Source organism: Artibeus jamaicensis, unplaced genomic scaffold (assembly GCF_021234435.1).
Source record: "Artibeus jamaicensis isolate MK-2021 breed Jamaican fruit bat unplaced genomic scaffold, CSHL_Jam_final scaffold_286, whole genome shotgun sequence".
Lineage (NCBI taxonomy): Eukaryota > Metazoa > Chordata > Mammalia > Chiroptera > Phyllostomidae > Artibeus > Artibeus jamaicensis.
In genome coordinates this window covers 5,179,917-5,205,909 of record NW_026522034.1, presented here as the reverse complement: position 1 = coordinate 5,205,909, position 25,993 = coordinate 5,179,917, and the positions used below count along the sequence as shown (strand labels likewise).

Sequence of the window (25,993 nt, the reverse complement as noted above, 5' to 3'; positions counted from 1 at the left end):
TGCATTCAAATCAAAACTGCAATTACAACTTTTAAAGGGAAGAGCATATGTGAGAAATAACTGTCTGGTCATGGGAACTGTCATTTTGTTGCGGGGGACTATCATTTTGTGATACAAGTTAGTGCTGCCAGGGCTTCGGGCTGAGGCCATTTCTGTTGTTCCTTCTTCCCAGCCAGGTCCTATGGGAGAGAGAAAGCAAAACATGGTCTAGAGTAAGAAATCAGTCTCCTCTCCTCTCCACTTTCCTGAGTGTGAATGAAGTCATTTTAGCTCCATCAGTTCCCCTCCTCAGCCTGAGAACTGGGCCTGGGTGTCCCGGAGGGGCTTCTACCCGCCCCATTTCCCCATTTACTCCCCTAGTTCCCTGTCCAGCTGATCTTGCCTCCAGCTCTGCCCCTTTGGTAGCCTTTCTGTCTGTTCATCTTTAAAAGGAGTTGGAGTTTAACCCTGGGCCTTCTGCTTTGTCTCAGGAGGCTGGCCTCAGGGGAGACGAGGCCAAGCAGCCTATTTCCTGCCTAGAGACGTTAGTGTGCAGCGGCTCCAGGTGGCGGGGGTGGTTCCTGGCAAGCAGATACTTGGATATTATCAGGGGACAGACAAATGTGGGCTTTTTAGTTTTCTTTTTCTGTCTGGTATTTGTAGCCCTCTTTTCATCAAGAGAACTCAGGAAAGTCAGGATGTTTCAGGGTGTGTTTGGCCAGACTCCTTAACTCTCGTCTCCCCGCTGACACAATTCTCTGCCTTTTCTTCAAGCTTGGCCTCTACCAGAAGGCATTTGAACACCTTGGAAACGCACTGACGTATGACCCCACCAACTACAAGGTACCGCGGCTGCCGCGCCCCGGAGCCCTCACACACGATGGTCCCTCTGCTCCTAGAGATCGGGCCCAGGAAAGCATTTTGAATACCTGAGAAATGACCTTGTTCTTAGAATAATTATAAACAAGGCTCTTCTTATTTGAAAATATTGTAAAGTGTTGGTGCTGTGTTTCTTATTTTTCAAAAGAGCACATTTGTCTGCCCTGGCTGGTGTAGCTCAGTGGATTGAGCGCGGGCCTGTGAACCAGAGGATCAAGGTTCGATTCCCAGTCAGGACACATGCCTGGGTTGCAGGCCAGTTCCCTGCAGGCCAGTTCCCAGCAGGGGATGCATGAAAGGCAACCGTACATTGATGTTTCTTTCCCTCTCTCCTTCCCCTCTAAAGATAAATAAATAAATAAAATCTTTAAACGTTCAAAAAAAAAAAGGTACCTTAGTAGGTTGGAGTGTCATCCCAAATACTCCAAGTTTGGGGGTTCGATCCCCTAAATAAGTGGCACAACAGATCGATGTTTCTCTCAAATCAGTAACTACATTTGTGCCCTGGGTAGCATGGCTCAGTGGATTGAGCACCAGCTTGCAAACCAAAGGGTTGCCAGTTTGATTCCTAGACAGGGTGCATGCCTGGGTTGTGGGCCAGGTCCTCAGTGGGGGGTGTGCAAGGGGCAACCAATCTATATTTCTCTCCTCTTTTCCCGATAGATAGATAGATAGATAGATAGATAGATAGATAGATAGATAGATAAAATCATTTTTTTAAAAAAGAGCATATTTGTTAGGCCTGTGTCTTATACAGAAAGTGACATTGTAGTGCCGGTAAAGTTTTATGTACTGTATTTACAAAATTAACACAGCTTTCACAACTGCTGTTAAAAATAACTTCTGGTGACATGACTTCCCGAATCTTAATGAATTTCCTGTGAGAACAGTTGTCCAGATGTGCCTTTAGGGATGAGAAGATCATCAGCTGGACGAGTACCACTGTGGGAGATGCAGCAGGCAGGCTGTGAAGGACACAGACACAGTCCCGTCTCAGACTCTCGTCAGCCTGACTGTCGTCAGCTCCCCACCTGACACCCAGACTGAGTCACCCTTCGTCCTGTGGCAGAAGGAGCTGTACCTTAGGTTGCACAGACAGGAGTATCTGAGTTGTCTGGAGCAGCACCTGGTGTATAGGGGCTGCAGGGAACAGATTGAGGCAGTATGTACTTAAAGGGCTCCGAGGCTCGGAAATACTGACTTGTCTGGTGAGAAGTAGGATACAAACTAGCTGGGTAATGTTAGTGACATTTTATCTTTTCTTTTTCTGCACTGTGCCAAAAAGAGCCACAGTGTGGGGTGCAGGGACATTTCTTACGATCATTTATCTCAATTGCTTGAATACATCAAACCATATTTTGCCATATATAATACACACCCATGTTTTTGTGCAAATTATACACGGGGTTATTATACCCATGGTATGTAATCATTATATCCACGTATAATGTGCATCCTTGTTTTTCCCTTAAAAATTTGGGCAAAAAAGTGCACATTATACACAGCAAAATACGGCATTATGTCCCTGGAACTTTTCAGGTCACGCTCTGCAACACGCAGGAAGGCTCCCTCACTGCTACAGCCTTTTGGGAGTGACTGAATTATCAGCTGTCCGCGTCCTGTGTTTTCAGGCCATCTTGGCAGCAGGCAGCATGATGCAGACCCATGGAGATTTTGATGTTGCCCTCACCAAATACAGAGTTGTAGCTTGTGCTGTTCCAGAAAGCCCTCCACTCTGGAATAACATTGGAATGTGTTTCTTTGGCAAGAAGAAATACGTAGCAGTGAGTGTCTTCTTGCCTTCCTTTTTTGTGTCTGCGCATGCCATTGCTGGGTCTGCCCAGCTTGCCCCACCCTCACTGAATGCCTCTCTCTCCTGCAGGCTATCAGCTGCCTGAAACGAGCCAACTACTTGGCACCCTTTGATTGGAAGATTCTCTATAATCTGGGCCTCGTCCACTTGACCATGCAGCAGTATGCATCAGCTTTCCATTTTCTCAGTGCAGCCATCAACTTCCAGCCAAAGATGGGGGAGCTCTACATGCTCTTGGCTGGTAAGAGACAAGTGGAGAACCCTCTCCACAATCTGTAATTAGGGGAGAATGAATTAGAATCATTGGAGGCCAGTGGCTAAGTGTCCCGTAGAAACCATTCCCATTTGGATTCCATAGTGAAGCCAGAAAAGCTGGGGTTTGGGCAGCCTGTCACTACCAGACCCAATAAGCAGAGACAGGGATTGAGTCTTCATGGGCGTTTTATTCAGATGGTTGGTGATCTGAGAACACGGTGGGTTTGTGCCCTAACAGACTATCTTATTTTCCTTTTCAAGCCAGCCTTTGTAAGGGGAAAAAAGTATAGGTAAGGCATTTGGGACTCAGGAAAGAGGTTAATCAGATGGTTAAAAGCTGCAGTCTGGCAATGTCCCTAACATCCTTTCATCTGCTGATTGGTGATTTATTTATTTTTATTTTTATTTATTGTTGTTCAAGTGTAGTTGTCTCCATTTTCTCCCCATGATTTTCTTTATCTGTGTCCTGGGCACTTTTCTTTATCTGTGTCCTGGGGGGCAGACTGTCTCTCCCTGGAACACAGTAGCTCGGACACCACCCTGGCTGCTTATAGTCTCTCCTGGAGCACAAAGGCCAATCGCTTGTGGTCTCCTGGAGTCAGGGTGGGCCATACTTGCAGTTCCTGAAACAGTAGCTTTTCACATGCGTTAACTACTAGGCTCACTATTACCTAAAACTAAAATTTTCCAACTCTTGAATCCCCCATCAATAGGAGTCTGGATTACAGTGCCAGAGCTTGGAAAACAATGAAGAGAATGATGACAAAGTGCTAGGTTGCGTCTAACTTGGGGGAAATTCACTCAGAGACCAACAGGTTGAATCCAGATCACCCTTAGTTTATCTTTTACCAAATGTTTTCCCTCGGCTTGACAATTCATTTATATATAAGTTCCAGATTTCATGAAATGTAGAGAGATATATCTTACAGGGTTGATGAGGGGATTACATGATTAAATAGCAAGTGAATATTAACTATTGGTTTTATTGTTAGCTACTATAATACAAAAGTATTGACTGAATATTCTTTCTAGGGGATAGTTTTCCACATACTGAACTTAGTGTAAGCCCCAAAGCAATTTGCATGTTTTCATTGACACTGGTCTCCAGGTCCTTTGGGGGGCATTATTGCAAAGTTCTTATTTATAAGAGAAAGGTTGCAAAAGCAAATCGAGTATTTATTTGGGGGTTGTCTGGACACAAAACTAGCCTAGTCGTAATAAGGATAAGAATGTAAACAAATTGCCTTAGTTACAGAGTAGAGAGGGCTTTCACACTGTTCTCGAGGATAAGCTGGAATTCAGTGGCACGAGGACCCTGCCACAGCAGGCCGCGGTGTTACAGAAGGGCGTGGGGAGGTGAGTCGGGAACATTTGGAGGTCACCTGATGGAGGGCCACAGTGTAGTGCAAGGACTTCAGACTTTACCCGTGAGGCCCCGCTCTTCCAGCTCTATTCCTAGCTCTCCTCTGCAGTGTCTTCCAGAAGTGCGTGCACATTGGTGGGGAGGTGGTGAGCACGGGGCTTCCAGAGCAGCTCTGTTACTGTTTTGTAGGTGAGGCTTCCAGAAAATACTCATTAAAAAGGTGAGAGTGACCTGGTGCTAAACAGAGTTTAAATATCATGGTCATAGATGATCGAGGATTCGTGAGGATTCTTAAGTGGGACAATGACATGTTCAGATTTGTTTGTAAGTCCGTGAGAAAGCTGGCAGCACTGTGGCAGGTGGATGGAGGCGGAGGGGGACGCTGCCACAGCCTGAAAGAATTTGTGCAATGTCAGAAAAAGGAACTGCAAAAAAATGGGATTTAGGGAACTTGGCAACTGAGTGAGGAGAAGATGGTATCAGGAGCTGAGGGGGCAAAGGAGCAGTTAAGTTTGGGGGCTGAATGAACTGTGGTCTTGAAATACTCCTTTTGCCTTCTAAGCTGGGCTTTCCAGCTGCAGTTCTGTTCTTTTGTTGTTGTTGCTGCAGTGGCTCTGACCAATCTCGAAGATACTGAGAATGCCAAGAGAGCCTACGCAGAAGCAGTCCACCTGGATAAGTAAGCTGCTCCCTAGGAAATGGTATTTGGGAGGGCTAGAGTCTCCAGAGCCACAAGGTGGCGCCAGATGCTTGCTCTCCATGGCCTGTGCGCACAAGGCCTGTGTGGATGTGATGCTAAGCGTGCAGTGGCTCAGCAGGAACTGACACTGGCGCTTTCTGAGAAAGTGTTTCCAGCCTCAAGGTTAGTAGTCAGGAGGCCAGAGAAAGTCAGCTGGCAGTGGACTTGGACTGCTAATGCAGTCCAAGGACTAGCTGGAATACAAGATGCGACTCTGGGCTTAGTTAAATCTTTGACTCTCTTGGGATTTATTCCACCTTCATCAGCCAGGCAGCAGGGTAGGGGCCCCTTCTTCAACCCACCTTGGTGGTCTCTGCTAAGGGTGGCCCAGTTGGCTCTTGTTTCTTTATGGCTAGCTGTGTATTAGGTAAGAGTTACTGGCTTGATTGGATGGTTAATACAATGGGACTTTACAATAATCATGTTTAGAAATATACTAATAGTACTTTGTTACGTAGTCTTGCTTTAATTCTCACTGTCTTAACGTGAGTTGGTGTGGTGCAGGTAATTAAGTACCTGCTTTGCTTGTTGGGCAGTTATTCCTTGATTTTTCCCCACAAGTCCACACAGCATGGGTGTTTCTACCTTGCTGCACAATGGAAAAATCTTATAATCAGTTTTGTTTTGTTCTTGTGTCACGAGGATCTCCAAATGACCATTTGTTGCAAACCCTAAGCTCCATCGAGTTCCTTTCTGGTTGCCACAGGTGTAACCCTTTAGTGAACCTCAACTACGCTGTGCTGCTGTACAACCAGGGCAGGAAGAGGGACGCCCTGGCCCAGTATCAGGAGATGGAGAAGAAAGTCAGCCTACTCAAGGACAGCAGCTCTCTGGAATTTGACTCTGAGGTAGGTCTTTTCTTAGCTCCCAGGAGTTATAAGTAAGCTGTCAGGAAACTTTTGATTCAAGCCCAAATAACCCAAATATAACCTGTTCTAAACTCATGCTTGTTTTGTCTTTGGTGTTCCTGGCAGCAAGAATTATTCGACTAGTAACAGCCAAAGAAAACCTTCCCTGGAGGAAAATAGTAAGGGGAAATCCAAGCTTACTGAATCTGTTATTGATAAAACAACTCATCTGCGTTGAGGCCTATGTCTTATTGCAGCTTCCTCCACTTATCCTGGAGGAAAGGCGGGCTTGAGCCCAATAACACACCAAACTTGAATCGTTGTTTGAGATCCTAGATGCACTTCCTTGCCATCCACTAAGGGCAGCCTGTGTTTTCTGCTGTTTGAGAAAGATTTCCTTGCAATAAGTACTTCTTCCTTCAAATGCTAGTACCAGTAGTCAGATGTATTTTGACTGAAAACCCCCTGGGAGGAAGGTCTAGGAAGAGGTGGGTGGGCTTGTCTCTGCTGCTCACACCTGGATTCTTTATTTCTTCCCATGTGGGTACAAGATGGTGGAGGTGGCTCAGAAGCTGGGAGCTGCTCTCCACGTTGGGGAGACCCTGGTTTGGACTAAACCAGCTAAAGATCCCAGATCACAGCACCGGACCGCCTCAACCAGCAAAGCCGCCTGTTTCCAGCAGCCCCTGGGCTCCAATCAGGCCCTAGGACAGGCCATGTCTTCAGCGGCTGCATACAGGAAGCTCCCCTCAGGTAGGAGGTCACACAGCAACATGACGATCTCTTGGGTACAGCCACGTGTGCCAGCAGCGGTTACTGATTTGGGTGAAGCCTGCACTTTTCAGACTCAGAGCATGTCCAGTGTAATGTTGCCTCCAAGGGGGGAAAGCCACAGGGTGGCCAAACTGGCTCTTCTCTAAGGCAAGCTGTGTATTAGCTAATACTTACTGGCTCAGTTGGATGGTTCATACACTGAAACTTTATAATTTTCAAGTTTAGAGATAGATATCAGTATTTTTAGTTATGTAGTCTTGCCTTAATCCTCATTGACCTACTGTCAATTGGCATGGTGCAGGTAATTAAAGATTTCTGTTAGTGAGTCACTGAAGGCAAACTCAACTGTTGCTTTATTTCTTTAGTTAGGGCATAACTTCACCGCTGCAAAGATATACTGCAGTCCCACTGGTCCCAGAATATATGGGGTTTCTTGAAATTTAACAGTGAAAATAATGATTTATTTTGGAATTGTGGAACCGAGAACTCTAGCCACTGTCCCCTCCTCTGGAGCCGGCGCCCCCTATGGAAGCACATCCATCCAGTGAAGCACCAGCACCAATGAGAAAAAGGAGTAGGATGACCCCAGAGTAAGGGTTTTTCTGGTGAGGATATACCGAATTAAGAAAGGTCACAAGACACAAATAGAGTGGAGGCCAGCACATTTCTTGGGCACCACAGAGCACAGGACAGGGTATGTAGTGATTGTCATGAGGAGTCTGAAGCCTCGACAGCCCCCCAGTGGCCCAGGAAGTAAAGAGAAACCATCCCAGACAGGTCCTTTAAGAATTGAGAGCAAGGCTCATGGCTCTCCACACGTGGCTTCACGAGTCAGCAGACTACCTGATGCTCTTTGCTTTTGAAAGGACTTTTACCTCCTGGCTGACTGACCCCTTCCTTTGTTGGAGGAAAGTTGGAGACAGAGCTTTGCTCAGTAGCCTCGTCATGATGAAGCCTTGGCTTAGCTGAGGTGGCCCTCAGGCTGTGGGGCATGTCAGTCCCCAAGACAAACACAAGTCTTGCACTTACAATTTAGCTCTATTAGTCCTAATTTTTTAAAAAAGTGATGAAAAAAAGCTCTGTAAATTGAAGCCTAGCTTACTGAGTATCCTAGTTGTACTTGTCCAAGGGAATCCAGAACAAGTCCCTGTATCTTGTTCTTGAGAGAGATCAGAGGATAGAGCCAGAACATGGCAGGATGACAAGAAGTGGAAGAGAAGGGCTGCTCTGGTATCGTTACCAAGGATGAAAATAAAAGGAAGAACTTAACCGAGAAATTTATTTTTTATTTTTTGCTTTTAGAGAGAGGGGAAAGGAGGGAGAAAGAAGAGAGAAACATCGATGTGTGAGACAAACATTGATTGGTTGCCTCCTGCACATGCTGTGACCAAGGACTGAACCCACAACCCAAGCATGTGTCCTGACCAGGAATCAAACTGGCAGCCTTTTGCTTTGTGGGATGAAGCCCAGCCAACTGAGCCATACCAGTCAGGGCTTAACCAAGGAATTCTAAGACCATCAATGGTACCACTGATGAAATGCTATCAACGTACTATCTATGTCCTTTTTAGAATAAAGATTATGTATCATCATCCCTTTTTGGAGAGTTGTTATTCAGGTATAAAAATAAGATCACAATAAAAACTTTTTAAAAGAAGCTATGATCATAGTTTTCCCTTACCTATTTTGAAACAGAGTTTGAAACTGGAGAAGGAATCTCATGCCAAGTTCCTGCTTGGTGCCAGCCCAGCCTCTGCTGCAACCCTGAAGGGTGGTATGTCAGCAATTTGCTTCAGGGCCAGTCCCCACTTTGTACTTGAAGTGCCCTTTAATCATAATTTGAAGGTGGACTGAGCTATTATCAAACTATGTTTGGAGTTCTTTATATTATGACTGAGTCTGTTTTAACATCGAATAGCAGCTATCTGAGCAGAAAACTCGGTAGTTCTCATGTCAGAAATAAATAGTAAGGTGACAGAAGTGATGCCCTTATCCATGCAGCTGGTATGTGGCAGAACTGGGATTTGTACCCTGAGCACCAAGAAAACTCACCTCTCTATTATTGTGGCGTCTGGTGTGCTTGTGAATGAAAAGGTCTTGGTGATATTTAGGGTATAAAATAAGACAGATGGAGAGGAAGGAGGTGTCAGAGAGATTTAGGGGGTAAAATCAGCACAAACCGGGGCCTGACTGAGACTGGCAGGTAAGAACAGACTAGGATGGATACCCACTGCTGGGGAGAGTTCATACAATGTGGTATGAGCACAATGTGGTAATCACGTGGTACAAAACTAGTTCTGATTAGTCTGTGCAGAGTTAAGAATGCATACTATAACCCCTAGAGCAACCATTAAAAAGATGCAAATAAATGTAACTAAAAAGATACTAAATTAAAAAGAAATTCTAAAAAATACTCAACTAGCACCCTCCTCCCCTAAAAGGACAGGAAAAAAGAATGAAGGAAAAAGAAAAAGATGGAAAAAAAAGGAAATAGCAAATATTAAATGTAAATTCAATCATATCAATAATTACATAAAATGTAACCAACCTAAAAAATGTAATTGGACTAAACATTCCAATTACAAAGCAGATAAAGAATTAAAAAAAATAGACTTCCGCCAAGATGGAGGCATAGGTGGATGTGCCGTGCCTTCTCACACAACCAAGATTAGAGAAAACTAAATATTAGCAACAGAAAACACAGCCAGAACACGGAAAATTGAACTTTTCGGAAGTCCGTTAACAACAAATTCTTCAGCCTGACCGGTAAGGGGCGAAACCAGCAGCTGGCGGAGCAGGGTTGCACAGGAGGACTCGGCCAGACACACTCAGGCCCGTGGAATCCAGACGCAGGGTCAGACCTAGTGAGCGACCCAGCGAGCAACCAGGCGAGCGACCTCGGGGGGAGACAGCCGGGCCCGGGGCTGCGTGTTGACTGAGGTCGCGCATTTGTGCGAGGGTGGACAGGCGAGGAAGTGGGCGGTTGGACCGGGCCGGCAGGTCCCCACGGCAAGTGGCAGTGGAGGGCGCCGCCATTTCCCTGCTCTGACCCCACCTCCACATACAGCGTCATAACCCAGCGACTCTGAGTGGCCCGGCCCAGGTGAACCACCTAAGGCACTGCTCCTCCGCACCCAGCTGTGAGAAGCGGCAGAGGGGGTCGCCATTTCCCCGCTCTGGCCACGCCCTCACATACAGCGTCACAACCCAGCGACCTGGGAATCCAAGCCACCGCTTCTCACACTTAAAGGGCCCGAACAGACCAAGAATGGCGCAGGAGGATCTCAGAGCCCCAGAAATAAATCTAAGCGATGAAGAAATAGCAAAACTCACAGACGCACAGTTTAAAAAATTGGTGATCAGGATCCTCACAGAACTGGTTGATTATACGGACAAATTAGACAAATATATGAAGGCGAAACTCATTGAAATGAATGGAATTGCACAGGACACCAATAGCAATGAAAAGGAAACTGGGACTCAAATCAATGGAGTGGACCAGAAGAAAGCAAATAATGGCCAAACAGAAAAGAGTCAAGAAGCAAGAATTCAAAGAAATGAGGAGAGTCTTAGGAACCTCCAGGACATCTTTAAACGCTCCAACATCCGAATTATAGGGGTACCAGAAGGGGGAAAGGCACAGCCACCAGTGGAAAACTTATTTGAACAAATAATAAAGGAGAATTTCCCCAATCTGGCAAAGGAAATAGACTTCCAGGAAATCCAGGAAGCTCAGAGAGTACCAAAGAAGTTGGACCCAAGAAGGAACACACCAAGGCACATCGTAATTACATTAGCCAAGATTAAAATGAAGGAGAGAATCCTAGAAGCAGCAAGAGCTAAGGGGACAGTCACCTACAAAGGAGTCCCCATCAGACTGTCAGCGGATTTCTCAAAAGACACCTTACAGGCAAGAAGGGGCTGGAAAGAGGTATTCCAAGTCATGAAATCTAAAGACCTACAACCAAGATTGCTCTATCCAGCAAAACTTTCATTTAGAATGGAAGGACAGATAAGGTGCTTCTCAGATAAGATCAAATTCAAGGAGTTCATCATCACCAAGCCCTTATTATATGAAATGTTAAAGGGACTTATCGAAGAAAAAGAAGTTAAAGAAACATGAACAGTGAAAGGACAACAAACTCACAGTTATTAACAACCACACCTAAAAAGAAAGCAAACTAAAAGGACAGCTAGATCTGGAGTGGAAACATAGAAATGAAGATCTCAAGGAGGGTTAGCAACAGGGGAGTGGGAGGAGGAGAAGAGGGGAGAAGGTACAGAAAATAAGTAGCATAGACAGTAGATATAAAATAGAGGGGGGGCAAGAATAGCATGGGAAATATAGAATCTAAAGGACTTGAGACACATGGTCATAAACTAAAGGGGGGTGATGGTGGGGATGGGGGGTAGGGTGGAGGGGAATAAAGGGGGAATAGAACAACTGTAACAGCATAATCAATAAAAAAAAGTAAATAGTTAAAAAAAAAAAGAATTAAAAAAAATAAAACCTATTTATCTGCCATTGAAAGAAAAGGATGGGAAAAGGTAGACCACGCAAACTACAGGCATAAGGAGTCCCAGAGCGCTGTACTGTCAGCTATAAACTTCAAAACGAGGAGTACACTAGAAATACAGAGTAATTTGCCTGATAGAGAATTCAAAGAAACAGTCAAAAGGACGCACACAAAACAAGAAAGGAATACAGGAACTCAGGGAGAACTTCAACAAGGAGTTAGAAAGTATAAAAAAGAACCAAGCAGTAGACAAAGAATAACCGAAATGAAAAACACCAGAAGGAATCATCAGATTAGGAATCAACACAGAAGAATGGATCAGCAACCTAGACGATAGACTAGTGGACATCACCCAGTCAGAACAGTGAAAAAAACACCCGTAAGGATAGTTTAAGAGATCTCGGGGGCAACAAGAAGCACACAAACATTTGCAAAGTGAATTGAGAGAGAGGAAAAGAAACCTTATTTGATACTTACCTGGCAGGGGAGATACCATGATCACGAAACCTTATTTGAAGAAATGACTGAAAACTTTCCAAACCTGGGAGAGGAAACAGACTTTTACATCCAGGAAGCACAGTTTCCCCCCGCACCCCCCAGAAAAGAACTCGAATACACACCAAGACACACTAATTAAAATGGGGAAAGTTAGATAATTTTCAACACAGCAAAGGAAAACAAGTTACGTGCAAAGTAAAGACCATAAGGCCATCAGCTGATTTCTCAGCAGCAACTTTACAGGCCAAAAGAGAGTGGCAGAACATCTTTTTTCTTTTTTAAATATGGAATCAGACTATTCACTTTATAATGTAGCTTAAGTATATAAAAAACGGCAAACTCTTATCTGAGCAGTCTTTTCTAAGATTTTATTTATCTTTAGAGTGGAAGTGAAGGAGAGAGGGAGAGAAATATCAGTGTATGGTTGCCTCCCGTACATTCCCTATGGGAACTGGCCTGCAACCCAGGCATGTGCCCCGACTGGGAATCGAACTGCGATCCTTTGGTTTGCAGGCCCGCACTCAATCCACTGAGCTATACCAGCCAGGGCTTTTTCTTAAGTTTTAATTTAACATGGTTCTGCATTTCACTCCCAATAAATTACTTATTTTTTTGTTTTTTATTGTTCAAGTACAGTTCCATTTTCACCCCATGACATCCCCCTACCCCACCATTCCCACCTCCCCCCCTTGAACCTACTCCCTTTGCCTTTGTCCATGTCATTTATACATGTTCCTTGACAGCCCTTCTCCTACTTTCCCCCATTAACCCCGTTCCCCTCCCCTCTGGTTACTGTCAGTTTGTTCTTTATTTCAATGTCTCTGGTTATATTTTGCTTGCTCGTTTTGTTGATTAGGTTCCACTTACAGGTGAGATCATATATTTGTCTTTCACCACCTGGTTTCTTTCACGTAGCATAATTCTTTCCAGTTCCATCCATGCTGTCACAAGGGTAGGAGCTCCTTTCTTTCTGCTGCCTAGTATTCCACTGTGTAAATGTACCACAGTTTTTTGATCCACTCATTCAGTGGTGGGCCCTTAGGTTGCTTCCAGCACTTGGCTATTGTAAATGTGCTGCTATGAACAGTGGGGTGCGTAAGGATCTCCTGAATCGGTATCTCAGGATTTTTAGAGCGGAATCCCAGCAGTGGTACTGCTAGCAGGACATCTTTAAAGTGCTGAAAGGAACCTACAACTCGGAATAATTTACCTGGCAAGGTTATCATTCAGAATTGAAGAAGGATAGATATTAAAAGTTTCCCAGACAAGCAAAAACTGAGGGATTTCATCATCATAACATTTCAACATTCACAAGAAATGTTAAGCAGAAAATGTAAGGCCATACCAGAAATAAGAAAATATGAAAAAGGAAAACATCTCACAAGTAAAGCCAATCAATACAGTGAATCAGACATTCTATTTTTTGCCTCAGCTGAAGACATATTTTCATTGTTTTTGGACACAGGAAGGGGGATGGGGAGGGGAGAGAGAGAGAGAAACATTGATACCTTCTTGCACGTTCCCCAACAAGGCACTGAACCCGCAACTGGTATGTACCTTGACCAGGAATCAAACCTGCAGTCTTGGAGTCCATAGGATGATGCTCCAACCAAATGAGCCACACCAGCCAGGAACAAATAAGACATTTGAAAAGCTCCTACCAACCCTGGCTGGTGTGGCTTAATAGCTTAAGCACTGGCCAATGAACCAAGAGGTCACTGGTTTGATTCCCAGTTGGGGCATGTGGCTGGGTTGCAGGCCAGGTCCCCAGTGCCGAGTGTGTGGGAGGCAACCTGACAATGATGTTTCTCTCCCTCTCTTTCTTCTTCCCTTCCCCTCTCTCTAAAAAAAGAACAGACAAAATCTTTAAAAAAGGAATGAATAAAAAGCTCCTACCAATGTTAAAAGACAAAAGTACCAAACCAAATCCAAAGTATAATAAGTAGTTAGGAGACACCCAAAACAAAGATCTAAAATATGATATCAGACATATAAAGTGTGGAGGAGGGAGTAACAATGTAGTCCTCATATAATATATTTGAGCTTATTTGAACTTAAATGCCTATCAGCTTAAAATAGACTGCTACAGGTACAGAACAATACATACAAAACTTATAGTAACCACAAACCAAAAACCTACAAAAGATACATAAACAATAGAGAGCAACCCAAACAAAACACTAAGAAAGGAACAGAAGCAAACTACAAAAACAACCAAAACACAACCAAATAGCAATAAGTATATACTTAGTCATTGCTTTATTTTTTTAATTTTTATTTTTATTGATTTTAAGAGAGAGAAAGAGACCTCAATTTGTTGTTGCACTTATTTATGCATTCACTGGTTGAGTCTTGTAAGTTTCCTGATGGGGAACTGAATCCACAACCTTGGCCAATGGGGGGGGGGGGTGACATTAACAAACTGAGCTGCCTGAACAGGCTCTTTAAAAATTTTTACTTTACTCAATAATTACTTTAGGGTTAAAGGCAGTACAAAGACATGGGCTTACTGAATGGATTGAAAAAACATGACCCGTTTGTATGCTGCTTACAAGAGACTCACTTCAACCTGAGATGTGCAAGACTGAAAATGAAGGAATGGAAAAAGGTATTTCATGCAAACAAATGAAAAGAAAGCTGGGGAGCAAAACTCATATCAGACAAAATATACTTTAAAACAATGTAAAAAAAAAAAGAACACTATATAGTTATAAAGGGGTCCATCTAAGAAGAGGGTATAACTCATAAATATCTATGCACTCAATACAGGAGCACTTAAATATATAAAGCAAATATTAGTGGACATAAAGGCAGAAATTCATAGTAATACAAAAATAAGGAATTTTAGTAACTCACATTGATGGATAGATCATTCAGACAGAAAACTGATAAGGAAATAATGGCCTTAAATGCCACGTAAGACTAGATCGACTTCAAAGACATTTATACAACACTGCATCCCCAAACTGCATAATACTACATTTTTTTTGTCAGGTACACATGGACCATTTTCCAGGATAAATAGCATATTAGGTTATAAAATGTGCTTCAATAAATTCATGAAGATTCAAATCATATCAAGCATTTTTTCTGACCACAAAGGCATGAAACTAGAAATCAACCATAGGAAGAAAACTGTAAATAAGAAATATGTGGAGATTGAACAACATGCTACTAACCAACCATTGGATGAAAGAGGAAATCAAAAGGACATTAAGAACTACCTTGAGACAAATGAAAATGAAAACACAAGTTTTCCAAATTTATGGGTGCAGCCAAGGCAGTTCTGAAGGGGAAGTTCACAGCCATACAGGCCTACCTCAAAAAAGAGAGGGTAAGAAAGAAATGAAAGAAAAGAAAAATTCCAAGTAAACAAATATAACTTTATGCCTAAGGAACTAGAAAAAGAACCAAAAAAACAAAACCCAAAGTAAATAGGAGGAAGGAAATAATTAAGATCAGAGCAGGAATAAACCAAATAGAGATTAAAAACAATACAAAAGTTCAGTGAAACTAAGCTGGTTCCTTGAAAAGATAAACGAAATTGACAAACCTTTAGCAAACTCATCAAGGAAAAAGCCCAAATAAAATCATAAATGAAAAAAGTTATACTGACACCACAGAAATACAAAGGATTACTAAATAATATTATCAACAATTATATGCCAACAAATTCAATAATCTAGAAGAAACTGTTAAATTTCCAGAAGCACATAACCTTCCAAGACTGAACTAGATAGAAACAGAAAATCAAAACAGACTGATTAATAAACAAAGCAACAAACAACAAATGTTGGAGAGGTTGTGGGGAAAAGGGGACCCTAGTTCACTGTTGGTGGGATTGCAAACCGGTTCAACCATTATGGAAAACAGAATAGAATTTTCTCAGAAAAATAAAAATCGACCTGCCTTTTGACCCAGCAATTCCACTGCTAGGATTATATCTTAAGAATCCTAAAACATCAATTTCAAAGAACCTATGCACCACACTGTTCATAGCAGCACAATTTACAATAGCTAAGAGTTGGAAGCAATCTAGGTGCCCATCAGTAAATGAATGGATCAAAAAATTGTGGTACATATACACAATGGAATTCTAAGCAGCAGAGAGAAAGAAGGAGCTACTACCCTTTGCAACAGCATGGATGGAACTGGAAAGCATTATGCTGAGTGAAATAGGCCAGGTGTTGAAAGACAAATACCATATGATCTCACCTTTAACAGGAAGCTAAACAACAAACAAGCAAGCAGAAAAAAAAACCCAAAAAACAAAGACACTGAAATAGAGAACAAGGGGATAGTGACCAGAGGGGAGAAGGAAGAGAAGTTAAGGGGAAAAAGGGGGAGGGATTTGGAGGAACAAATAGGAGGACACAGGGACGAGAACTAAGGGGGGTGGAAATGGGAGGGAGGTGGGGAGCAAGGGGCGGGGGAGGCTGGGATGGGAAAAATAGACAAAAAACTGTACTTGAAAAATAACTAAATAAAATTTAAAAAAAAAATAGAAAACTGTACTTGAAAAATAACTAAATAAAATTTAAAAGATCTCAAGGAGGGTTAGCAACAGGGGAGTGGGAGAAGGAGAAGGGGGGAGAAAGTACAGAAAATAAGTAGCATAGACAGTAGGTAGAAAATAGATAGGGGGGGCAAGAATAGTATGGGAAATATAGAATCTAAAGAACTTGAGACACATGGTCATAAACTAAAGGGGGGGTAATGGTGGGGACGGGGGGGGTAGGGTGGAGGGGAATGAAGGGGGGAATAGAACAACTATAATGGCATAATCAATAAAAATAAATTTTAAAAAAACCCAGACTGATTATTAGCAATGAAATTGAAGTAGAAAAAACAAAACAAAAACAAAAAACTCCCAACACATAAAAGTCAGGGACCAGAAGACTTCACAGGTTAATTCTACCAAACAAAGAATTAATGCCTATCCTTCTTACACTATCTCAAAAAACCAAAGAGAAAAAATACTTCCAAATTCATTCTACAATGTCATTATTACCCTAATACCAAAACTGGACAAAGACATTACATAAAAAGAAAATTATAGGCCAATATTCCTGATGAACATAGATTTAAAAATTCTCAACAAAATATTAGCAAATGCAATTCAACAGCACATTAAAAGGATTATACACCATAACCAAGTGGGATTTCTCCCAGGGATGGGTCCTATCTACAAATCGATTAATATTCATCACATTAACACAATGAAGGAAAAATCATATGATCACCTTAACTGATGCAGAAAAAGCATTTAACAAAATTCAACATACTTTCACGATAAAAATCCTCAACCAAATGGGAATAGAAGGAGCATAACTCAACGTAACAAAGGCCATATATAGCAAATCCATAGCTAATATCATACTGCGCTGAATGGTGGAAATGGATTTTCCTCAAATATCAGGAATAAGACAAGGATGCCTACTATCACCACTATTATTTAACATAGTATTGGAAGTCCTAGCCATAGAAATCAGATAAAAAGAAATAAAAGGCATCCAAATCAAAGAGGAAGAAAACTCTCACTGTTTGCAGATGATGTAATATCATATATAAAAACCCCTAAAGACTCCACCGAAAAACTATTAGAATGAACTCAATAAAGTTACAGGATACAAAGTCAATATACAGAAATCTGCTATGTTTCTATAAACCAACAATAAATCACCAGAAATTAAGGAAATAATCCCATTTACAATTGCATTAAAAAATAAAATACCTAGAAATAAATTTAATCAAAGAGTTGAAAGAACTGTATTCTGAAAACAGACACTGAAGAAAGAGAAAACAAATAAATGGAAGAATATACCTTACTCATAGGTTATAAGGATTAATATTTAAATGTCCTTAGTACCAAAAGTAATTTACAAATCAATGCAATCCCTATTAAAATACCAATGGCATTGTTCTCAGAACGAAAACTAATCCTAAAATTTATATGGAACCACAAAAGACCCTGAATAGCCAAAGAAACCTTGAGAAAGAATAAAATGGGAGGTACCATACTTCCTGATTTGAAGCTAGACTACAAAGCTACAATAATCAGTAGGTACTGGAAAAAAAAAAAGAAAGAGCCAGATACATAGATCAACATAAGAGAAGAGAGAGCCCAGAAACAGATCCTCACTTACACAGTCAATTTACAACAAAGGAGGCAGGGTGTACAATGGGGTAAAAGACAGTTTCTTCAGTAAGTGGTGTTGGGAAAGCTGAACAGATACATGTAAAAAATAAAGAAGCTGGAACACTTCCTTACCCCAAATAGAAACACACTGGTTTAAAGACTTAAATGTAAGACCTGAAATTAGAAGAAAACATGGGCAGTAAACTCTCTGACACAGGTCTTACACCTTTTTGGACGTTTCCTTGGACAAGGGCAACTAAAGAAGAAATAAACAAATGGGACTACATCAAACTAGAGTTGTTGCAAAGCAAAGGAAACCATCAACAACATGAAAAAATAACACTGAAGTGGAGAAGTTATTAACAAATTATATATCTGATAAGAGGTTAATACTAAATATATAAGGAACTCATCAACATAAACACCAACCCTTCCACCCCCACAAACAATACCATTAAAAATGGGCTGATTACCTGCACACACATTTCTCCAAAGACATACAGATGGTCAGTAGACATATGAAAAAATGCTCATCATCACCAATCATTGGGGAAATACAAATCAAAACCGACAGTGAAATGTCACCTGTCAGAATGGCTACCATCAGAAATAACTAGTGCTGGCGAGGATGTGGAGAAAGGGAATCCCCATATGCTGTTGGTAGGATTATAAATTAGTGCAGCCACTATGGAAATCAGTATGGAGATTTCTCAAAAAAAAAATAGAAATAGGAGCTGTCACACCACCCAGCAATTCCACTTCCAGGTATTTATCTGCAGTAACAAAAACACTAACTCAGTAAGACATATGCACCCCTATGTTCACTGCAGCATTATTTACAACAGCGGAGATACAGAAGCAGCCTCGGTGCCCATCAGCAGATGAGCGGGCAAAGGAGATGTGGTTGATAAACACAATGGGACATTACCCAGCAACAAAAAGGACAGAAGTTTGCCATCTGCAGCAACATAGGTGGACCTAGAGGGTATTACAATTAAGTCAGATAAAGTATCTGATTTTATTTGTAAAATCTTAAAAAACCCAAAACAGATGAATAAACAAAACAGAAAACCCCCCATAGAAATAGAGAACAAACTTACAGATGCCAGAGGGGAGCAGGGTGAGAGATGGGTGAACTTTACAATGAAAAAGAAGAGGGAGCCCTGGCTGGTGTGGCTCGGTGGATTGAGTGCGGGCCTGCGAGCCAAGGGATCTCAGTTCGATTCCCAGTCAGGGCACATGCCTGGGTTGCAGGCCAGTTCCTGGCAGGGGATGCATGAGAGGCAACCATACATTGATATTTCTCTCTCTGTCTCCTCCCCTTCTCCTCTAAAGAGAAATACATAAAATCTTTTTTAAAAAAAGAAAGAAAAAGAAGAGGGAGACCCGGTATAGCATCATATATAGTAATCATGGAAGAGATTAGAGACAGCATCACACACGATAAAACAAAATTGAGTTTGTCAGAGACATTGCAAATATTTTTATGATTCAAATAAACTTACTGTTTTCTTATTTTGATCTTATTCCTTGCTTTTAAAACTGATGAAGTGCAGACTTGTCTGAAACATGAACAAAGGGAAAATGAAGACTGATGGGGGAGCTAATGAAATAGAGTCCTATGAATTGTTTTAACTGTGACTTTAATTTTTTAAATATTTTAAATTTACTTTTATCTTTAGAGAGGGGGAGGGGAGTGAGAAAAGAGATGGAGAGAAACATCAATGTGTGGTTGCCCCTCGCACGGCCCCTACTTGAGGCCTGGTCCGCAACCCAGGTATGTGCCCTGACTGGGAATTGAACTTATCGTAAGCTTTAATAAGGACAGTTAGGAGCGAATATCCCCAGGGAGATAAGCTGGGCTCGTGCACTGGAAGACTAAATATTGTTAAGGTGAAAATTCTTCCCAAACTGGTGTACGAGCATAAACTCCTATCATTATCCCAGTAGGTTTTGGGGTAGAAATGAACAAGCCGGTTCTAAGATGTCATGGAAATACAAAAGGACCTGGAACATCCAAGGCAATCTTGAACAAAATTGGACTTATACTAACTACCTCAATTCAAGACTTACCCAGGCCCTGGCTGGGTAGCTCACCTGGTTACAGCGTCCAGTCAGGGCACATGTAAGAATCAACCAATGAATGCATCAATAAGTGGAATAACAAAATCAATGTTTTTCTCTCTCCCCTTTTCTCTCTCTCTAAAAATGGATAAACAAAAAACTTTATAGAAGACTTAAACATAATAGTAATTATGTGGTACTGGCATTAGGATAGACACATAGATCAATAAAATGGAATACACTCCATACTTACAAAGTCATTTGATTTTTGATAAAGGCATCAAAGCAACACAATAGGAAAAGGAAAGTTGTTTTTATTTTTAAACAATGGGGCTGAAACAACTGGATACCTGTGTAGAAAAAAATGAATCTGACCCAAGACTAACACCATGTACAAAATAACTCGAGTGGATTGTAGACCTGAAGGTACAACCTGACATTATAAAGTTCTAGAAGGAAGTATGAGACTGTATGCATGACAAGGAATTTCTTAGGACACAGAAGACCAATAAAACAAAGAAAGTTAGTATCAATCTACAAACTGGGAACACATTCTGGGAGGCTATGGTCACAAGACATGTATGACAAAGGATTTATAGCCATAATATATAATAAACTCCCACGATTCAAGAATAAAAACACTAAGACAACAACATATATAAAATGACCCCATTGAAAAAAAAAGTAGGCAAAAAATTGGGGCACTTCATAAAAACAGCCAAATGGCCAACAAACATGTAAAAATGTGTTCATCATTCATCATCAGGGAAATGCAAAGTAAAACCACAATGAAATACCACTAATGCACCCATCGTATGGCTGAAATTAATCATGGAAAACTCCAAATGTTGGCACAAATGAGAAGCACCTCAACTATCACAGATCAGTGGTAGGAGTAAAATGGTCCAACTACTTTTGAGAAAGGGCCAGTCCATCACTTATCCCAAAATATGTATTTATCCCAGTAATTCCATGCCTATGAATTTTTACACAAGAGAAATGAGAATGTCTACAAAGACTTATTGATACCATTATTCATAAAGGCCCCAGAGTGGAAAACACTGTATTCACGGTAGAATACTAGTTAGCTACAAAAAGCAACAAACTACTTGGAACAACAACAGATTAGTATCACAAACTTTATGCTGAATGAACAGAGCTTTATATAGAGGACCAAATACTTTGATTCCATTTCTATGAAGTTCCAAAACAGAACTAATTTATGGTGAAAAAGTAAATAATGCATTTCTTTGGGGGTTAGGAGTGGGGCTAGGGATAACTTGAAAGTGGCAAAAGGTGACAGAAATATTATCTGACAGGCATTTGGGTTAGATAGGTACATGCACTTTTCAAAACTTAGCAAATGGTGGCCCTGGCTGGTGTGGCTCAGTGGATTGAGTGCTGGCCTGCAAACCAGAGGTCACTGGTTCGAATCCCAGTCAGGGCGCATGCCCAGGTTGCAGGCCAGGTCCCTGGGGGACATATGTGAAAGGCAGCTAAATGATGTTTCTCTTATACATTGGTGTTTCTCTCCCTTTCTCTCTCTAAAAAAATAATAAAATCTTAAAAAAAAAAAACTTAGCAAATGGTACTTAAAATGTATGTTGTTTCACTGTCATAAAAATTTTTGCCTGAAAAAAGACCAAAAAAAATAAAGTGAAATTATCATTGTGGCAGCCTTTCAATAATTTAAAGTACTTCTGGAGTTCTAGGGAATTCCCTGTTCTGTTTAATAATAGTAAATGACAGTGATCAAACTTTAGTTATGTGTCATGTGCCATGGTAATTATTTTGCACTTCGTTCTCCTTCAGTCATCAAGAACACTATGAGGGTAGGGACCACTATTCACCCGTTTTACAGATGAGGAAAGTGAAGCTCAGTAAGGCGAACGGCTCCAATGTCATACAATATTTAGCATCTCAAAACCCTGCACAGAATTTGGATTTCTACTGATGAACAATTACCCTCGCCCCCACTCAACTTGACAGAGAAACTGCAAACTGAATCTGTGTAACAAGACTTTACTGATTTTTCTCATCTCCTGAAAATGTTTTTTTGTGTTGCAGCTTCTCCCCCACCCCTGCCCCACTCAGTGTTAAGTGAACTTCAAGAGAACAGAAGTGTTAGAACATTTTTAGGAAGGCTCAGTTTTCAGCAGCTATTCTTCCTAGTCCAGTGAATTTTCAAACTTTTCTTCACATCAAATCATACGTGAAAACTTTTGTAAAACGTAGTTCAAAGCAAAGAGCCGAGGGGCTGGACACCCTGCCTTTCCCACTCACTTCTGCAAGGGCCACCCCAGGTGACGGTCACTCTCGTACACACGCGCTCACGCAGGCAGAGATGAGGTTCTACTACACAACATTCGTAACAGCCTGTACGGGACATTTTGATACTTTCTGTGATAACCACCAAACTGACTTAGCAACTATTAAAAGTTCAAAACCCATCTTTTGAAAAACACTGCTCTACGGGTGTGCTGACTATACTCGCTTGATTAGTCTTTACTTATATCATCAGTGAAAACTGGAGAACTTGCTGGAAATGTACTGATTTTGGGGCCTGAGCAGACACAACCTAGAGGCCACCTGGGAACAAGGTCCCACGGAGAACACTGCAGGCCTCTCCAAGTGTTCTCAGGTTTGGAACATAAATGATGGCTTGTCCCAGTTCTTCTTGGGATTATAAAAACCTCATTTAATTCTAATAAAAATAGGCTAGAATGTTGGTATTTAATGATTTTTAATTGAGGTTGGGGGCAGATCCTGAGGTAGCAGCCAGAGATTTCTTTTAAAAAACTTTTGAATTTCAAGCTGCATAGGTTCTCTAGGCTTAAATGATTTAAAAAAATTGCTTTTGATACACAGAGGGGAACAATGGTGTGAGGCAGGGACACCAACTGCAACCCAGCTGGGACTGCTCTTGCAGCCCAGGTGTGTGCTCTGACCTGGAATTGAGTCAGTGACCTTTTGGTTTGTGGGATGATGGCCAACCAATTGAGCCACACTGGCCAGGGCTAGATTTAAGTTTTCTTTGAAGGAGTAATCAAGCCATTTCTTCTTACCCAAAGTAGGAGAGGAGCGGCCATAAATGAAGAACTTGAGCTACAGATGAGATTCCAGAAGCTGTTGCTGTGAGCTGGGTGCGAAACCACTGCCCTGCCACCAGCTGCCAAGACCACTCTTTGAACAAACCCAGAAGGCTCACTATCCTTTCCAACTGCTGTTTCATGCTGGATTAGCTACTTGATACTAGTATCTTCTTTCACTTTAAAACACAGAGGACAGACCTGTAGTTCAGGCTCAGGGTGAGGGATTGTCTAGCCAGTGACGGGGAAGGCAAGATGATAAAACACCTCTCAAGAGCAGAGTAACACAGAACTCACGAGTCAATGCTGGAATTACTTCTACTGTATCTGGCTCCACAGTGGTGGTGGGAACAAAATCAACTGCAAACAGACTTAGGATTCCTGAAATGTAATTGTTTTTAATATATTTAAAAGCACATAGAAGTCTCCTTGATTTATAAAAAATAAATACATAACATGAGCAATATCTTCATGATCCTGGGGCTCTTATGAGGTCAAACTCTGTAATGGATGTGACGTGTCCACGTAAAACACACACAGCCAGTCACACGCACAGAGGCACATTCCAGTTGTAAAGGCAGATTCCTCCACAGACCAGCACGAACAAAGAGCAGCCTTCTGCCGGAGAAAGTATGTCCGGAACTGGGCAATGGGGCTGGGCAGGCACGGTAGTCTCTGAGGAGCTGGCACACAATCTGGGAGTCAGGGCAGGAGGGCACAGCCCTTCAGCTCACAGGGCCGCCCTGCAGGTCAGCCAGGCTTCTAAACCCATGCAGAATGGCTGATTCCCTCACTGGGCCCAGGCTCCCACCTCACTGCAACCATGAAGCACGGGGGGAAGGATTTTGTCCTTACTTGTGGCTCTGTCTTACGTTTGAGACAAGACTGAGAAGATACACTCAGTGTTTTCCTTACAGCACTGAATGGAACTCATGACCCTGACCACAAGCACGGAGTGGACAGAGAACTGGAGAAACTCACACTGGCCTTCACTAGACATGGTGAGCGAGCATGCATTCCTGAAGGGGGCGGAGGGAGGGGCTTTTTCCAGCTGGCATGCACTCCAGGGTGAAGAAGTTTGGCCTAAAATACTTGAGAATGCTGCATAAACTGGGGATATGGGAATCAGGTTTTTAGCCCTGTAACACACAACATAAAAATCCATAATCCAGTTTCATTAGTAGATAAATTTTGATTAAAACCTGAAATGTTTTTGTGTAATTGTCAACAGGCTGGAATGTATCTGATATAGTTTAATCTGCTGTTGTGTCTTTGGCTGTCTTTGATTTAAATCTAGAAACTGTTCTGATGCCTTGATCCTATTTTCCAAACCACTTAATTCCTGTATTCTTAAATTCGCTAATTCTCCTTTGGAAAAATTATTCACAATAATCTTCCTAATAGTGAAGGTGCATTTCTGAGTAGAAGAGACCTTCAGCTGAAATGGCGTCTCCGAGGCCCACAGTTCGAACAGGATCGTTACACACCAGTACCGGCGTGAAGTGGAAGGACACACCCTCCCTGTGCCACTCGACCACCGGCTCGTCGGGGTTGAGTGTGATCCTGGAGCCTGCCTCTGAACGGGAAGTCAGGAACTCCTGCGGTGCCCGCAAGGACACTTGGCTGGTGTCTATGGCTTCTGTTGCGCAGGCCTGTGTCCCTGCCACACGAGCTCCCGCAGCCACGGCAGCCTGCTGGTTGGCCCAGTGTCCATCCACAGTGACCAGGATGTGGTAGACCAGCGTGTGGAAGTGGATCCTGGTGAGGTCTGAAGCTCTGCTTTTACTCTTCCCATGTTCCTTCAAGATCCAAAACAGGATGTCACTGACCACGCCCACGTCAGGAACACCATTCCAAGAAGACAGAGAAGAGTGAGGTCCAGCTGCCGACTGGCTAAGAAACAACAGCTCCTGTTCATTCAGCCCAAGGGAAGTCACCGCATGAAAAACCTGCTAACGAAAACAAAATGACATCTTTCTGATTCATATCAGGAAGGTATCTTAGGACATGGCCAATGACTAAAGTCAGAGAAGGAAGGCAAGATGGATGATTTCTTGCTTACAAGACTCCCTGCCCTTGAAGTCTGTGGTGGGGAAGTAATAGATCAAAGGTCACTGTTTTCACTATTAACTCCACCTGCACTTTCACTATCACCCAGGATAAACAGCGAAGTGGCAGTCACACTGTCTTAGATCCAGTCTTTTGCTATCTGCCATTACAAGACGAAGGGCGGAGGTGCACCTGTGCTGTATTTCTTCCTATGGTGCCTATGTAACGATATTTAGGAAATGAGTGTCTGCACACACAGCAGACTCTCTTGCCATTGATCAGATGTGACTCTCAGCTCCTGAATGTTGGCAGGTGTCACACCAGTAAAGTACAGAAGGCCCTAGCAGCACACAGTCAGGGCCACAGTGGCTGTGTGTGTGACAAGAAGAGTTTCAGGTTAGAGCTACACTTTTAGGCAGGTGTGGGTGAGGAAAACATTTAACAATAACACTGTATGAAAAAGAGAACTACACAAGAGCCATTGAGCTTGTTTTCTTTCTTTTAATTAAAATTTTTTTTACTTGTAAATTACAGTTGACGTACATTTTATTAGTTTCAGCTATATAACCACATGGTTTGGCATTATATAACTTACTAAATGATCACCTCAATAAATCTAATACCCATCTGACACTGTAGTTATGAGAACAGCATTGACCATATTTTCTATGCTGTACTTTACATCCCTGTGAATATTCTAACTACCGATTCGTACTTAATCCCGTCTTCCTTTTCACCCATCCCACCAACCACCCTTCCATTTGGCAACCACAAAAATGTTCTGAGTCTGTTTCTTATTATGCTTTAAAAATTACTTTTTCTTATTAATTTTAGAGAAAGAGAGGGAGGGGGGGAGGAAGGGGGAGAGAGGGACAGAGGACAGGAGGAGAGGGAGGGAGAGACAAACGCCAACCTGCTGCTCCACTCATTTATGTGCTGACTTCCACATGTGCCTCAACCCTGACTTACTGTGGTGATGATATAACC

The 25,993-nt window shown here is 42.2% G+C and overlaps 2 protein-coding genes and 1 long non-coding RNA gene across 9 annotated transcripts in view; 1 reads left to right on the top strand and 2 right to left on the bottom strand.

The window, feature by feature from the left end:
- The window catches only part of BBS4 (Bardet-Biedl syndrome 4), a 57,320-nt gene extending 34,084 nt beyond the window's left edge, over positions 1-23,236 (top strand). For 3 of the 4 annotated variants that reach the window (XM_037146271.2, XM_037146272.2, XM_053656909.1), the window contains 7 exons: positions 754-822; positions 2,490-2,642; positions 2,741-2,912; positions 4,899-4,968; positions 5,735-5,876; positions 6,428-6,629; positions 7,953-8,242. In XM_037146271.2, coding sequence (XP_037002166.2) covers positions 754-822; positions 2,490-2,642; positions 2,741-2,912; positions 4,899-4,968; positions 5,735-5,876; positions 6,428-6,629; positions 7,953-7,999 — 855 coding nt within the window. In that variant the 3' untranslated portion in view covers positions 8,000-8,242. Of the gene's footprint in view, positions 1-753; positions 823-2,489; positions 2,643-2,740; positions 2,913-4,898; positions 4,969-5,734; positions 5,877-6,427; positions 6,630-7,952; positions 8,243-22,939 lie in introns of those variants that run through there. The other variant, XM_053656907.1, reaches the window with a different exon arrangement.
- Positions 93-19,413, bottom strand: LOC128626111 (uncharacterized). The gene is made up of 3 exons (XR_008390019.1): positions 19,310-19,413; positions 11,645-11,708; positions 93-179 (listed from the first exon to the last, which is right to left on the bottom strand). It is a non-coding gene; the product is annotated as an uncharacterized LOC128626111 (long non-coding RNA).
- A 164-nt stretch (positions 23,237-23,400) lies between the features above and the next one.
- The window catches only part of ADPGK (ADP dependent glucokinase), a 33,481-nt gene continuing 30,888 nt past the window's right edge, over positions 23,401-25,993 (bottom strand). For 3 of the 4 annotated variants that reach the window (XM_037146273.2, XM_053656910.1, XM_037146276.2), the window contains one exon: positions 23,401-24,909. In XM_037146273.2, coding sequence (XP_037002168.2) covers positions 24,355-24,909 — 555 coding nt within the window. In that variant the 3' untranslated portion in view covers positions 23,401-24,354. The remainder of the gene's footprint in view (positions 24,910-25,993) is intronic. The other variant, XM_037146275.2, reaches the window with a different exon arrangement.